The following is a 13,404-nucleotide window of genomic DNA, read 5'->3' as shown; positions in this document are numbered from 1 at the left end:
GAGCTACAAGCTAGAATGGAGACCCCTCTCCACCCAGGCACAGATGAAGCTGACCAACAGCCCCTTGAGGTGTGATCTAGGAGGAGAGTCTGAAAGTGGCCCAAGGATAGCTGGGTCAGCATGTTGCAGTTTAGGTCTCCACTAACCCCATGCAGTCTGCTCTGCCACTATCAGGGCCCTGGGCCAGGGTGCAGTGGAGTGAGCAGGCCTGCACCCCTTTGCCACCTCTAACCTCTCACTGTTCTGAGCACATGCCTGGGTTCCTCTGCTTTGTGAGAAGGCCTGACCTTTGTTGAACTGTTGTTTGTTACCTTACCCTAAACCAGGGCCTGGGCCTAGTGACTCTTACCTGAACTGCATTTTTTGTTTGTTGTCCTGCCATGAACCAGGGCCTAGTGACTCTCACCTAGAACCATCATTGTTTGTTGCCCTGCCCTGAACCAGGGTGTGGACCTAGTGAGGCCCAAGCATAGTCCTGAGCCTTGGGACTAAACCTTGCTTGCTGACAGGCTAGCACAATGCCAGTCTTTAAAAGTGCAAACAAAGAAGACCCCATGGAATAACAGACCAATCAGACTAACTTTGATAGCTGGAAAGATATTGGAACACATTAAATAATTAGTTTGCACCTAGAGTATCATAGGATGATAATAGTCAATGTGGATTTTTGAAGAACAAATCATGCCAAACCCAGCTAATTTCATTTTTTTTTACTGACCTACTAAATAGTGAGCAAGTAGTAAACGTGATTTGTTTTGATTTTAGTAAGCAAACTAGGGAAATATGATCTATATTAAATTACTATATAGTGTGTGCACTATTGGTTGAAAACCACACTCAAAGAGTAATTTTAGTGGTTTGCTGTTTACATATCCATTATAGACTTGGTTAATGGAGCAGAACATATAGTTATAAATGTGTATGACACCAAACTAGAAGGGGTTGAAACCACTTTGAAGGACAGGGTTGGGATTCACAATGACTTTGAAAAACTGGGAACTGGCCTGAAATCAACAGGATGCAGTTCAATATAGACAATTGCAAAGTACTACATTTGGGAAGGAAAAATCAAATGCACAATTACAAAATGGAGAATAACTGCAAGGCAGTAATGTTGGAGAACAAGATCTTGGACTACAGTGGATTACAAACTGAATATGGCTCAACAACGTGATACAATTGTGGAAAAAAATTAATTTTGGGATATATTATCTATGCCTGGTGAGATAATACTGACACCGATTTTTTATGCTTAGTTTTTCTCTATTTAAGACCCATCTTTGGCTGAACTTTGCTATTCCTTCCCCTCCCTTACATGTAGGCTGTGGCCACACTACCCCTCCCTTTCAGAAGGGGCATGTAAATTATGGCCATTAGCCTCATTAGCATAATTGCAGCTGTGAAAATTTCAAAGCTGCTAACTTTGAAGTGCTGACTGGCAATCTAGCCCTGGGCAATTCAAAACAGGTGCCCAACTTCAAAATTCCCTTACTCCCAATTTGTTTTGGGAATAAGGGAATTTCAAATTTGGGAGCATATTTCGGAGCACCTGTGGCTAGACTGATGGTCAGCACTTCGAAGTTAGCAGCTTCGAAATTCATGCAGCTGCCATTATGTTAATGAGGCACTGCATATGAATGCCAGCACCTCATTTGTATTAAGTTACATACCCCTTCCGAAAGGGAGGGGTAGTGTGGCCATAGCTGTAGAGTTCCTTTTGCCAATAGAAGGACAGTGCAGTCTCTGGCACTAGTTGTGTACCAGGTAGTAGTTTTGGAAAGTATTTATGTAGCCCACATAGCTCCTTAAGTACCATAGGGCAGCCATTTTTATTGGGGTGTTGATAGCCAGCTTTGATTCTCAGTGCAGTTCAGCAGCAAAGCATTGAACTACAGATGAGTACATATACTCGAACTGCACTTAATTCATATTGAAAAAATTGCCAGGGAAGAGGGAGTGAAAGAATAAATGGCAAGGGGAGAAGGTGGATTGGCAGAAGAGTTTGCAACTGTATACAGAAAACTGGAATTGATATGGAGATTGTCTTTAAAATATTTGAAAATGATTAAATTGGAAATATTTTAATACCAAACAAATCTGACATCTGTTCCTTCTTTTTTCCTTTGTATTTCCATCATTACAATTTTAGCGCTTTCTTTCTTTTTGTTCGGTCAACTGAGGCTGATTTCCTCTGCTACCTTCTAAAATTCAGGCCCATTTTTCAGATTTGAGCCTGACATCCAGCATATTTTCTTGTGGGATGGATTTCCAGGGTCAGATCCTTAAGTACTTGCATGATGTAAACTAGAAGTTAGGAGACAGTGTGACATTCCCATTTGTGCTGCCCTGATATTTCTGCTTCATGGTGCCTCCTTTCCACTATGTACTGGGTTAGAGCAACCTAAGAAATGGTCTAGTTAACACTGGTCTATAAAGGCCACAAGGAGTTGAAGACCAAACCCAGGAAAAACACACAACAGCAATTTCCTGGTCATGGTCCCTTTTCAGTAACCACATTGCTCTTCTTTGCTTAGTTGACAAAAAAGAAGGAGTGTGAAATATAAGACCCTTAGGCTACAGTTACACGACAGAGAAGGCTCCTCACAAAACATCCACACAGCTTTTTTGTGGAAGCGTTGTGCCTCATGTCTGAGAGGCAGAACCTATCCGAGCAAAAGAGCTGAGTTTTGTTGGCAGACTGTTGACAAAACACATTTTGGCTGTGTCTACACTGAGCCATAGTGCCGACAGCTTGATTGAAAGGAGGGATCTCGAAAATGCAAATGGTCACTCGTTTGCATATTCGTGCATATTTGCACGAGATCAAATTGCCAGCAAAGGTTTTGCTGGCAGAACCATGTTTACACTGCTTGTTTTCTGTTGGCAGCAGCCTCCGCTGGCAGGGCACTCTTACATAAATATGCAAATGAGCAGCCATTTGCATTTTCAAGAACCCTTTGTTGCATTAAGCTGCCAGCACTATGGACATTGTAGATGCAGCCTTAGTGTGTGGAAGTTCCAGCAGTTTTGTTGACAAGACCGGGGTTTTGTTGGCAAACTTGCTAGTGCACCCATAGCCTTAGCCTCTATGCTACTGCAAGATCACACTTACAATTGGGCCAGTCTTTCCTGAGCCACTTAGCTTTTGCATCCAAAGTATTACATCAATGCTGCACAAAGTGACAGCAGCCCACCTGAGGATCTGCTCTTTTATTTCCCTCTTACTCCCCTCTTTCTATTTTAGTGTTCTTTGTTTTCCCCTTTGTTACTGTTCTTCTTCTTCCGTCTGTGTAGACTCCTTCCTTCTTATTGTACCTGCATTCTCTCCCTCCATTCCTCCCCATGACAATGCTGTATTTCCCTTCCCATTTCTTTGTACAAACTATCACTTTTTCCCTCATTGTCTCTGACTTACATACTCCCTGTGATTCCCTGTTATCACTCCCAAACTCCTTTGAAACAGCTTCTATTTGCAGAATAAGCACATCTCTGGTAACCATAGCTCCACCGAGGGAGGCAACAGAGCACTTCTGTGTACCACAGAACCAATTCAACAGTATTAGAAGATACAGCAGACGATCTGGCAGAATAACATGTATGATAGGTACAAATGGCACCTCATAAATTTTGGCATCCTGGCAACCATTCTCGTTGCTCAACACAGACTTTTTTTAACCTCACTGAATTTCCATTTTCCATACCTTAAGTATGTGCACCACAATAGAGAACATAGTATTTACATAACAAAGCAGCAGTCATGTGGCACTTTAAAATAATGAATTATTTTGTTAGTCTTTAAAGTGCCACATGACTGCTTTTTTGTTTTGTGAAGATAGAGACTAACATGGCTACTTGTCTGTGACTATAGTGCTTATGTTTATCACTGACCCTTGATGAAACCTTCATTCCAAAATTGTAGTTTATACTATGGAATAAGAATACTATGTGAGGTGATTGGTTTTGGTTCACTACTTTTGAGTGGTTAGATTTTTTTCGTTAGCAAATAATTTGATAGTTTTGGCTCTTATTGCTAAAGTACAAGTGAATATGAAATATTGATTTATGAAGTACTTGGACAGGGGTACCATCTCCTCCTCAGTGTCAAGAAAATGTTACACATAGTGCATAATTATATATTAGAGCCTCTGGGGCACATCCAATTTTATTCTTGTAATAGAAAATACAGGAAAGATTTTAAATTACATGAGCACTAATATCTCAGAAAATTGTTTAAAGTTGATTTCAAATACCAGAGGACTGGCTCTCTCAACACAATAAACATTGTGGGACAGAGCTAAAGGATCACCTTGGGCAGTTTGTCTTTAGTCATTTCATCAGGAGGATGAGGTTTTGTGTGCACCTGAGAGAAGGCTGTAGAAGGGGTTGTCAAACCTGCAGCCCATTTTTCACACAGTCAGCACAGAGCTGCAGCCCATGTGACTCCCTCAAGGCCATACAGGTAATATTGTATGCAGCCTATCTATGTAGGCCACAGTGGTAAAGAGGTTGAAAACCACCGCTGTAGACCCAAATCCCAAGGGATCCACAGAAACCCACATAGCTCAGCACTGACCCTGGAGCACTGGTAATGTCCCGTTACCTGCACGCACACTTGTAGCATGGCAGCCCCGCAGGGCCACAATATTAAAGAGATCCATTGGCTGTGGCTGTCTTTTGGGAGCTACCCTAAAAGATGGAACCCACAGACAGGGAACCACAGGAGAATTAATGCAGCCCAGACTACAGTAACTTTCCCAAGTAGTTTCTCTAGAACTGATGTGGGGACAGCATGTATCTGTCAGATTTCACCCATGCCTTCTATTAGTTCAACCACAGGGAGGGAAAGGTTATCCATGGAGATCCTGGGGGCACACCTGGGTCCAAAATAGTTAATTATTAGTGACTGAAAATCTTCTAAAATGTTACTGCAATTATAGTATTAAATTTAAAAATCTGATTTTATTTATTAGCAAAGCAAATCTAACAACTGAGAATTTACAATCTGTCCCATCCTAAGTTTGAGTATCACATTACTTATGGGTCAATATAACAAAACAGCAGAAATGTAGCACTTTAAAGACTAACAAAATCATTTTGTTAGTCTTTAAAGTGCTACACTTCTGCTGTTTTGTTTTGTTGGAGTACAGACTAACACGGCTACCTCTCTGTTACTATGGGTCAATATGTTTAACTCATCCCCTAGTTAGGCACCATAATGACCAGAGTTTCAATAGTGCATGTATCCAATCTTCTTCAAGTGATTGCTCATGTCCATTCCAAGTTGGGTGTGTGTGGGTGCACGCCCAGTTGCTGGAAGCTTTTTACCCTAGCCAGTAGCCAAAGGGTTGGTGCAGCACCCCCCAGGAGTAGCACTGGTATGGTGAACAATATATGCACCACCTGACCTTCCCCCTGTCCTGTGCAGTTCCTTCTTGCTGTGCTGCCATTCATTGGAGCTCTTGCTTTCTCCTTTCTAAATACGTAGCTAGTAGCCTATTGTAGTGTAAATAGGTCTCTAAGTAGTGTAAATAGTTTTAGAGTTTAATAGTTAGTCTTTAGTGTCTTCACTAATAGCTGAGGTGGGGCTGTCTGTCCCTTTCTGCACCTCGGTGCTGAGGAATGCCTGGCTCCCCATGCTTTAAGATTTGTTCAAAGTGTGGCAAACATATGCCCAAGAGTGACTCCCCCCGCCCACTCACCTTGTCTGATTTGCTTGGGGGAAGGACACTTGCATGACCATGGCTCAATTTGTAAGTTTTAAGCCCAGAACGTTAAAAAATAGGGCTCAACACCTTAAAGTCCTACTAATGGAGGCAGCTTTTAAACCTCAGGAGTCCCCAGCAGAAGTGGAGAGTGTAGCCTTCTTGGTGTAAAGTGCACTGGCACTGTCTACCATGGTGCCATGCAAGGACTCTTGGCAATGGGAGGAGGCACAGGAACCATCGCCCATCTTAGCACCATAGGAGTCAATCTCCAGTGCCGAAGAAGAAGAAGAGGCATGAGAGGCATAGGTGGCCAATGTCCAAGTGTGGCGGCCATAAATCCAAGGCTCTGGCATGCACTGTCAAAGGGCAGGAGATGCGCACATTGCAGCCAGTGCGGAGTGGGAGCCCGCAGGCGCTGGACTTGCCCTCAATGCTGGAGGTGTTCCAAGTGACTCAAGGCCTTCTTCAAATGATGGTACCCAGTCCCTCCCCATTGGTAGAGGACTGGCACCATAGCATCGAGACTGAGCGGTCGGGGCCTATGGACATTATGCCAGTGCCAACCCCAGCACTCATGTCGATGCCAACACTGACACCATATGCGGTGCCGACCCCTCAGGGAGTGACCGTGGGCCAGTTTCAGGTGCCCTTTGCTTCAGCACCAGCACAGTCATCGGTGCGCTTGACATGACCACCAACTCTGGTGGCCCCACCATGGTCATTGGCTTCTGAATTGGCATCAGAGTCAAACTCATTATACTTGAGCTCCAGGTGCAGAGGGAGCTCATGCAGGTCACACCATAGCCGTCGCAGGCACTGTAGTCATCACTCAGATATGGGTTGGCCGCTGGGGTCACAGGTGATGCATCAGTGGCCCTTCTGGACCTTGTGGGCAATTCACGAGGCACAGAGCCAGAGTGTAGGCATCACTTTTGTGATGCCAGGAGCCCTGCCGATCTTGTGCTCAGCACCATCAGTGTCGCAGGGCACCCCACTGCTGGAGCATCAGCAGGAAGCAGCAGGCATTATAGAGCCAGTGGTGGTGATCTCATCAGCATCGACGTTGGCACCAGTGTCAGCACTGTCACAGCATGACTGGGCCTCAGTCATGCCGGTGCAGTCAGTGATTGTACCTCCAGTGCCGATAAGGCAGGCACGAGCCCCGTTTAAGGTGCCAGCTCAAATACTGGGCACAGTACCAGAACTGTTGGTACTGCCTGTTGGTGGTTTTTCTGGTCAGCTGGTATCAGTGCCTGCTCCACCCTCGGTGCCTCCTGGTAACCCTGTAATTCCTCTGGGGGGGCCAGTTGATGGAACAGGTCCTTGCTGTCCTTCCCCTCCAGATAGAAGTGCAAGGGGTATCATCCTCTTCCTCCCCAGATAAGATGGTGATAGGCTCATTGGCGTCACCAGTGTTGGAGGATAGTATGGTGTTTCAGCAGCTACTCATGAGAGTGGCCCAAAACTTGGGGGTGCAAGCAGAGGAAGTCCAGGGTGAGATGGACCCTGTTACAGACATTTTGTCTTCTGTGGGGCCCACTAGGGTGGCTCTGCCCATAATCAAAACAATTGCCCCTTGTACACAGTGATTCACAAGGATAAGGTTAGGCTGAGACCTCACCCTGTGTTTTTAACCTAAGGTGGTCTCCGTGTTTCATGTTAACCGAGACATTTCCTTCCTGATATTTTAGCCAAAGCCCCATGCCTCCCTGAGGGAGCAATGTTTGCATACCTTGGACATTAGAAGGGCGCTGGGCTTCTATATGGACAGGACTAGGCCCTTTAGAAGAACACGGCAACTCTTTGTGGCACTTGCTGAAAGGATGAAGGGCCTTCCAGTCTCCTCCCAATGGATTTCCTCCTGGGTAGTGGTGTGCATCAAGGAGTGTTATGAGATCACAGGGGTTCCTCCCCTGCCAGTTAGGGCACGCGCTACGAGAGTGCAGGCATCGTCTGTGGTGTATTTAGCACAAGTGCCTATCCAGGACATCTGTAGGGTGGCCACCTGCGCCTCATACATTTACAGCACATTACGCTTTGACACAGCACTCACAGGAAGATACTGCGGTGGGCAGGGCTGTCCTGCAGTCCCTTCATAGCTCTGACCCTGCCTTCTAGGCATTGGCTTGTGTTCACCCAACTTGGAACAGACTTGAGCAATCACTCGAAGAAGAAAAGAGAGTTACCTGTTCTGTAACTGGTGTTCTTCGAGATGTGTTGCTCATGTCCATTCCAAAACCCTCCTGCCTTCCCCACTGTCGGAGTAGCGGGCAGGAAGGAACTGAGGAGAAAGTTGGGGGGACGGTTGGGCAGTGCATTTATTAGTTGCCACATTGGTGCTGCTCCAGGGGGCACCACACCAACCCTATCACTACTGGCTAGAGCAAAAAGCTTCCGGTGACTAGGAGTGTGCCCACGCACACCCACCCAACTTGGAATGGACATGAGCAACACATCTTGAAGAACACCAGTTACAGAACAGGTATCTGTCTTTTCTGATTGAGAATGATCACTGTGAGTTGCAGCCACATGCTCCTTCATTTTACAACCTTACATGCAGAATTCCCTTAAAATCGAACAGATAGGTTAGCCCATGTAGAAAATGATTTTTTCACCTCTCTGTGTCAAAAATATTTAGCAATTTGTGATCTGTTTTGTATTCAGACATGGAATGAGCATTGGCCTAAGTAGTTTCCCTACACAATAAAGGTGATGATCCATATGTGAATGATCCTCTGTGCATGGATCAAAGAGAGCATGATCTGGCCTATTATTATGTTGCACCAATTGTAATGTTTTTGTTTTATCTTGATATTCTTTCCTTATAAGATGGCAGTCTTCTTTGCAACATGAATGCAGATTCTTCTCAGCCTTGATCATATACAGATAGTTCAGTGTCAAAATGTCTGTGTGATAGGCAAAGCAAATATCAGAAAGTGCAAATAAAAATTATCAACAAAGTTTAAGAAACATTTGATCTTATTACGCTCTGTTTGAATTACCGAATCATAAAATCTTTCAAAAAGCCAACTCTGACTATGGATTTAATTTTAAGTATGTTGGCATATGGTTGCATTTTAAATGCAGCTTCAGTAGAGTAGCTAAACACAAACAACGTTGATGGGGTTTCATATTACTTTCAAAACTTGAACTAACCTAAGTCAGGTCTAAACTTGAAATTTTTGCCAGTACAGTCATTTTGATTGTGATTATTGAAAAAAAAGTCCATACTAGCAAAAGTCCCATTGTAGATGCAGCCCAAGAATCTGTTGTGCAAAACTCAGTTTTAAATTCCTTTGGAAACTGCTTTGAATTTCTCTAAGATTAACAGTGATTGTCTAACAGCTGCTTTTCAGTGTAATTATTTGGTGATCTCTATTTCCTATAGCAGACAAGTACTCATATAATTAACTAGCAATTTTTTGCCAGTCTGAAGAGTGAGGGCAAAAATTAAAGTAGAGACACTGAAGATACATGTGGCAATGGTTACTGAACTATTGCTTTTCATCTGTGGCTAGAGGAATTAAATCTCTTGTGTCATGAGCTTTCATTGTTATTGGCTAGACTTTCTGGATCATTTCCCCAGCTAGTGTAAACTGGTGTAGCTCCATAGAATCCAGTGCTGATTTACACCAACTGAGGCTGTAGCTCAATATCTATCAGAGCTGTAACCTTACTATATCTGCTGTAACTCTGGGAATGCAATCAACCTTAATAGGCAGGAGTATGTGGCAACAGAATTTTTACATTTTTGGGTTGTTCCCCATGAGACTTCATTTGTAAGAATTGCTGCAGGCTGTCATTTTTGTCTGCCATCCAGTGCATGTTGGCAAGGCTGTTGTGTACTAGACTTTGTGTCTGGTCACAGTTAAAAAAAAAAAAAAAAACAATGCAGCTCAGCCAGACCATTTTGTTATTCCTTTAGAATTAAAAGCATATGAAACAGATGCAGCTTAATAAGTTTTTTTTTATAAATAACATCAACTTAAATAACTTAGAACAATAAAGTTCAAATATAACTTAAAATAAAGTTTAATGCTGTAACAACAGAAAAAGCATGAATAACGGTGGAAAAACAATATTAAAAGCCATATGCCCTAACAGGAATTATACAAAAGATAGGTTATGTTACATAAAATACCTTAAGATGTCTGAATTTTTACTTCGTCGTTATATAAATGTTATTTTGTGGAAAGTGAGATGAAGTACATTTTTATTTATTCCATATTCCTATTATTTTACATACATTATTTTGAATCATCTTTTAGAGCAGCATTAGGTATTTTTTCTTGTCAGTATATTTGCTATTTTGTAGTGATGCAACCTTTATCTTCCAAATGAGCTTTTTATTCTAAATATAACAGTAACAAATTTACAAGATTTATCTTATTTTCTGACCCTAGTTTATGTGTAGTGTATCACTTTCTTTGGGAAGTATTTAAAATACTGCTCAATCTCCACATTTACTATTGACTTGATAACCTGACAAATCATTCCAGCAGCCTTAAAGTCCGACATATTTTACATAACATTATCATCTGCTTTATTATTATTATAGCAGCCATGTTTAATAAGCAGATAGGTTTTTTTAAATAAAATATTATCAGATAATCAAGTCATGACTTACTTTAAAGGGTAAATTAATTTAAGAAACTGCCCAGTTACTATTACTAACGTAATGATTGTACAACTCCTTACAACTTTTTACAACTTTTAGTTACTAAATCTGATTTTGTGTATATTTTCAAATCTTTTAATGAAGTCTCTTTAAAATAAACATAAATGCGCAAGTCCAGCTTGTTCAGTTTTTCAGTAGTATTCCAGCCTCTCTTGATTACTTTTTCAGTCTCCTTAAAAATAATCTTCCTGCTGGAACTGGTTCTCTATAGATCATATATGATTAGGATATTGCCAGAGGCAGAAAGTGGGATGCTTTGTGTTCTTTCTTTGTTTTTTTACCTCTTATAGGGACACCTTTGTGATTTAATGTCACAAACATCTCTTTCCCTTCGTTTGTCCAGTTTGCTGAAGCATAAGTATTATAATGGTTTTCTTCAATGAGTTCTATGAAGTTGCAGTCCTCATTGCACACTTTCTGTTAAGAATAAATTATAACACAGCACAAAATTAGCACTTTTATTCTTTAAATACATAAATGGGGTGGGGAACCTCAGAGAAGAATGCATCCCATATAATAAATAAAATTTGTTATTAAAATAATAAATTACTTAGGTATCTCTAGTCTTAACTAACATATTTTATATTTTAGCTTTGAATATCCTCCCTTAGAAGCTGAAATATATGACAAGAGGAGGGTTATTAGTAAAAGAAGAATAGCGATCTATTCTAAGGATACTTAATTTTTTTAACCAAGCATAAAAACCCACATAGTCATTGGATAAAGATGCAATATATTTCTAATTGTTAGCAATCATTTACACAAACTACACAGATGTTATCTAAAAATCAGCAGAAAATGTACAAAAGTATATATTTCCATAGTATAAGGTTTTGCAGTATTATTAGTACCTTTCCATAGAGTCTTCCAGATTTGTTCATTGCTAGAAAGTATTCACTTTCCACGCCTTTGATTGCCACTATTCCAACTGCCACTGTTCTTATTTCCAGAATGCCTGCAAAGAAACACATTGAGATCTGTAAGCTGTTCATTTGCCTCTTCATCACCAAAGAGAGTTGTTTCTTTTAATGATTCCATAGTACTTCTGGTTTTATTTAAAATCTTAAACTGGTGACCATAGTTATTAAAATAAAAAGTTCATGCAGTTACACATATGGAATGCAGACTAGATCCTGGTTTTCTCTTTAAAATATCTCATATGTGTATATGCACATACCCACACTCTCATGGTTAACTGCAGATCTCTTTCTAGTGCTCTGTTTCCCACTCACATATTATTCTAAAATGAATTTGCATTTTATAAGAATCAGATTTTTCTTAAAATTTCTCTGGTTTGTGTTTCCAGTTGAAAGAAAAATAACTGTTCTAGCTAAGATTCACAGAATTTTTGTAAAGACAACATTTAAAAGATATGTGAGAATTTTACTGGTGTTGCCTCCTTGAAGCGTGAACCTTAGAACTTGTAAACGATAGAAAACAGACCATGTCTTGAGGAAGATAAAGTACCTGCCTGACCTTTACAGGCTTTGAAACCTGACAGGAGCTGAAAAGATATGTACATCTGAGGAGAAATAATCAAAAGCTGCTATCAAAACTTTTTATTCGAATATTTTAATCCTGAAAATTTTGAGTTGTCTTAATTTTGTATTGATGCTATTAATAGTTACTAGTATAACATAAAATACTCTTTGTTGCCAAAACTGGGTTTGAAGTACATTGGGTAGGTGTCAATATATCCATTTTAATAGTTTGAATGATACAGTTCTTTGGAGTTTGGACTGCATCTTTTCTGATGAGGCCATCCTCAGAACAGTTGCTCCCTAGTTTCCTTTTGTGACTTCCTTTGTTCAAAGGGGTCGTTTTAGCTTAGCCAATTCCATCCAGGCTCCAGTAGCTATCCAAGGTGTGCTGGGCAAGAGAGAGAGAAAATTAAAGGTTTTTACCCAAGTTAACCACCTCTTTCCCAAAGAGCATTCTTGACTGATGATACAGGATATGCATTCGAATCTTTACAACTTCTGTGTCAGCACCGTGCCGCAGTTGTTATATTGTTAATAGCATATTGTCATCATGATAGTGTGACTTTTTCACCTGAAGAATGCATACCTTCCTCCCAAACAAAACTTTTTAAAAATGTTATTTTTGTTTACAAATTTATGCTCATTTTTGTGAAGTTGTGGGGGAGAGGAGAGCATGTGGTCAGTGGGTGTGGTTTTTGGTTTGTTAGGTTTTTATTTTTAATAATCTGGTTTCATCTCTGCTATTGTATCTCTGTGTTATATACCTTTTTCCCATCTTCTTGCCCTTCTACCCTCCACTCATCCCTTTTGCTTCTTTAATCTGTTGCCTCCTTCCCAATCTGCTTCCACACCATTCCCATTCCATGGAAAATGGAACTATTCAGCAGAAAAACTAACTGTAGATATCCTACTGTAAATTTCTCCAACCCTTCCACTTTCTCCTAAAAGAAATACACACACACAAAATGGCAGTGAACAAAAATCAGGTGTCTTAAAAAAATCTACTGCCAGCTAAGATATGGAAAGCCATACTCTATTGCTGTCATCAAATATCTGTCTGTCAGGGGAGAACAGTGTCATTTAAAGCATAATTCAGGATAAGGCAGAAGAAAATTACAGACATTTTACTATTTGGATTTCAATTGCTCTCACCCCATATTAAATAGTGAGACCATTTGACAAAGATGGTGAGTATCCCTGCAAGGGTAAATTTCCACCAGCTCACAGGAAAGGGGTCATTACCCTCAACCCTCTCCAACATTACCCATTCCACATAAAAAGTAGAGAGCAGTCAGCCAGACCAGATCAGCAGAGGTTCTGCTCTTTCTCCCACAAATGACCACAGCGGGACCAGCCCTTTCTTACTGGAGCAGGTAAGAAACACTCAACCTCCCACTCCTCTAAGTAGTTAAAATGCAGGTTTCATCATGATCTGTTGCAATCATTACATTAGATGCCTCTTTCTCACGGAGCTTGAGAGGAATTTATTTCCCTGATTGGCCTAGACAAGATGTGGGATTTGTTTGTTTCTGCCTTTCTT

The 13,404-nt window shown here is 41.1% G+C and overlaps 2 protein-coding genes across 5 annotated transcripts in view; one reads left to right on the top strand and one right to left on the bottom strand.

Annotated features, from left to right (window-relative positions):
- Window positions 1–13,404, top strand: part of FAM227B (family with sequence similarity 227 member B) — a 176,479-nt gene that overhangs the window by 42,716 nt on the left and 120,359 nt on the right. The gene's annotated exons all lie outside the window — the stretch shown is intronic.
- Window positions 9,748–13,404, bottom strand: part of FGF7 (fibroblast growth factor 7) — a 51,536-nt gene continuing 47,879 nt past the window's right edge. For all 4 annotated transcript variants that reach the window (XM_075007239.1, XM_075007236.1, XM_075007237.1 and 1 more), the window contains exons 3-4: window positions 11,235–11,338; window positions 9,748–10,800 (exon numbers count right to left, since the gene is read on the bottom strand). In XM_075007239.1, coding sequence (XP_074863340.1) covers window positions 10,606–10,800; window positions 11,235–11,338 — 299 coding nt within the window. In that variant the 3' untranslated portion in view covers window positions 9,748–10,605. The remainder of the gene's footprint in view (window positions 10,801–11,234; window positions 11,339–13,404) is intronic.

Source organism: Carettochelys insculpta, chromosome 12 (genome assembly GCF_033958435.1).
Source record: "Carettochelys insculpta isolate YL-2023 chromosome 12, ASM3395843v1, whole genome shotgun sequence".
Taxonomy (NCBI): domain Eukaryota; kingdom Metazoa; phylum Chordata; order Testudines; family Carettochelyidae; genus Carettochelys; species Carettochelys insculpta.
Note: the sequence above shows the minus strand (reverse complement) of the source record. Positions and strands in the feature narration are given on the sequence as shown.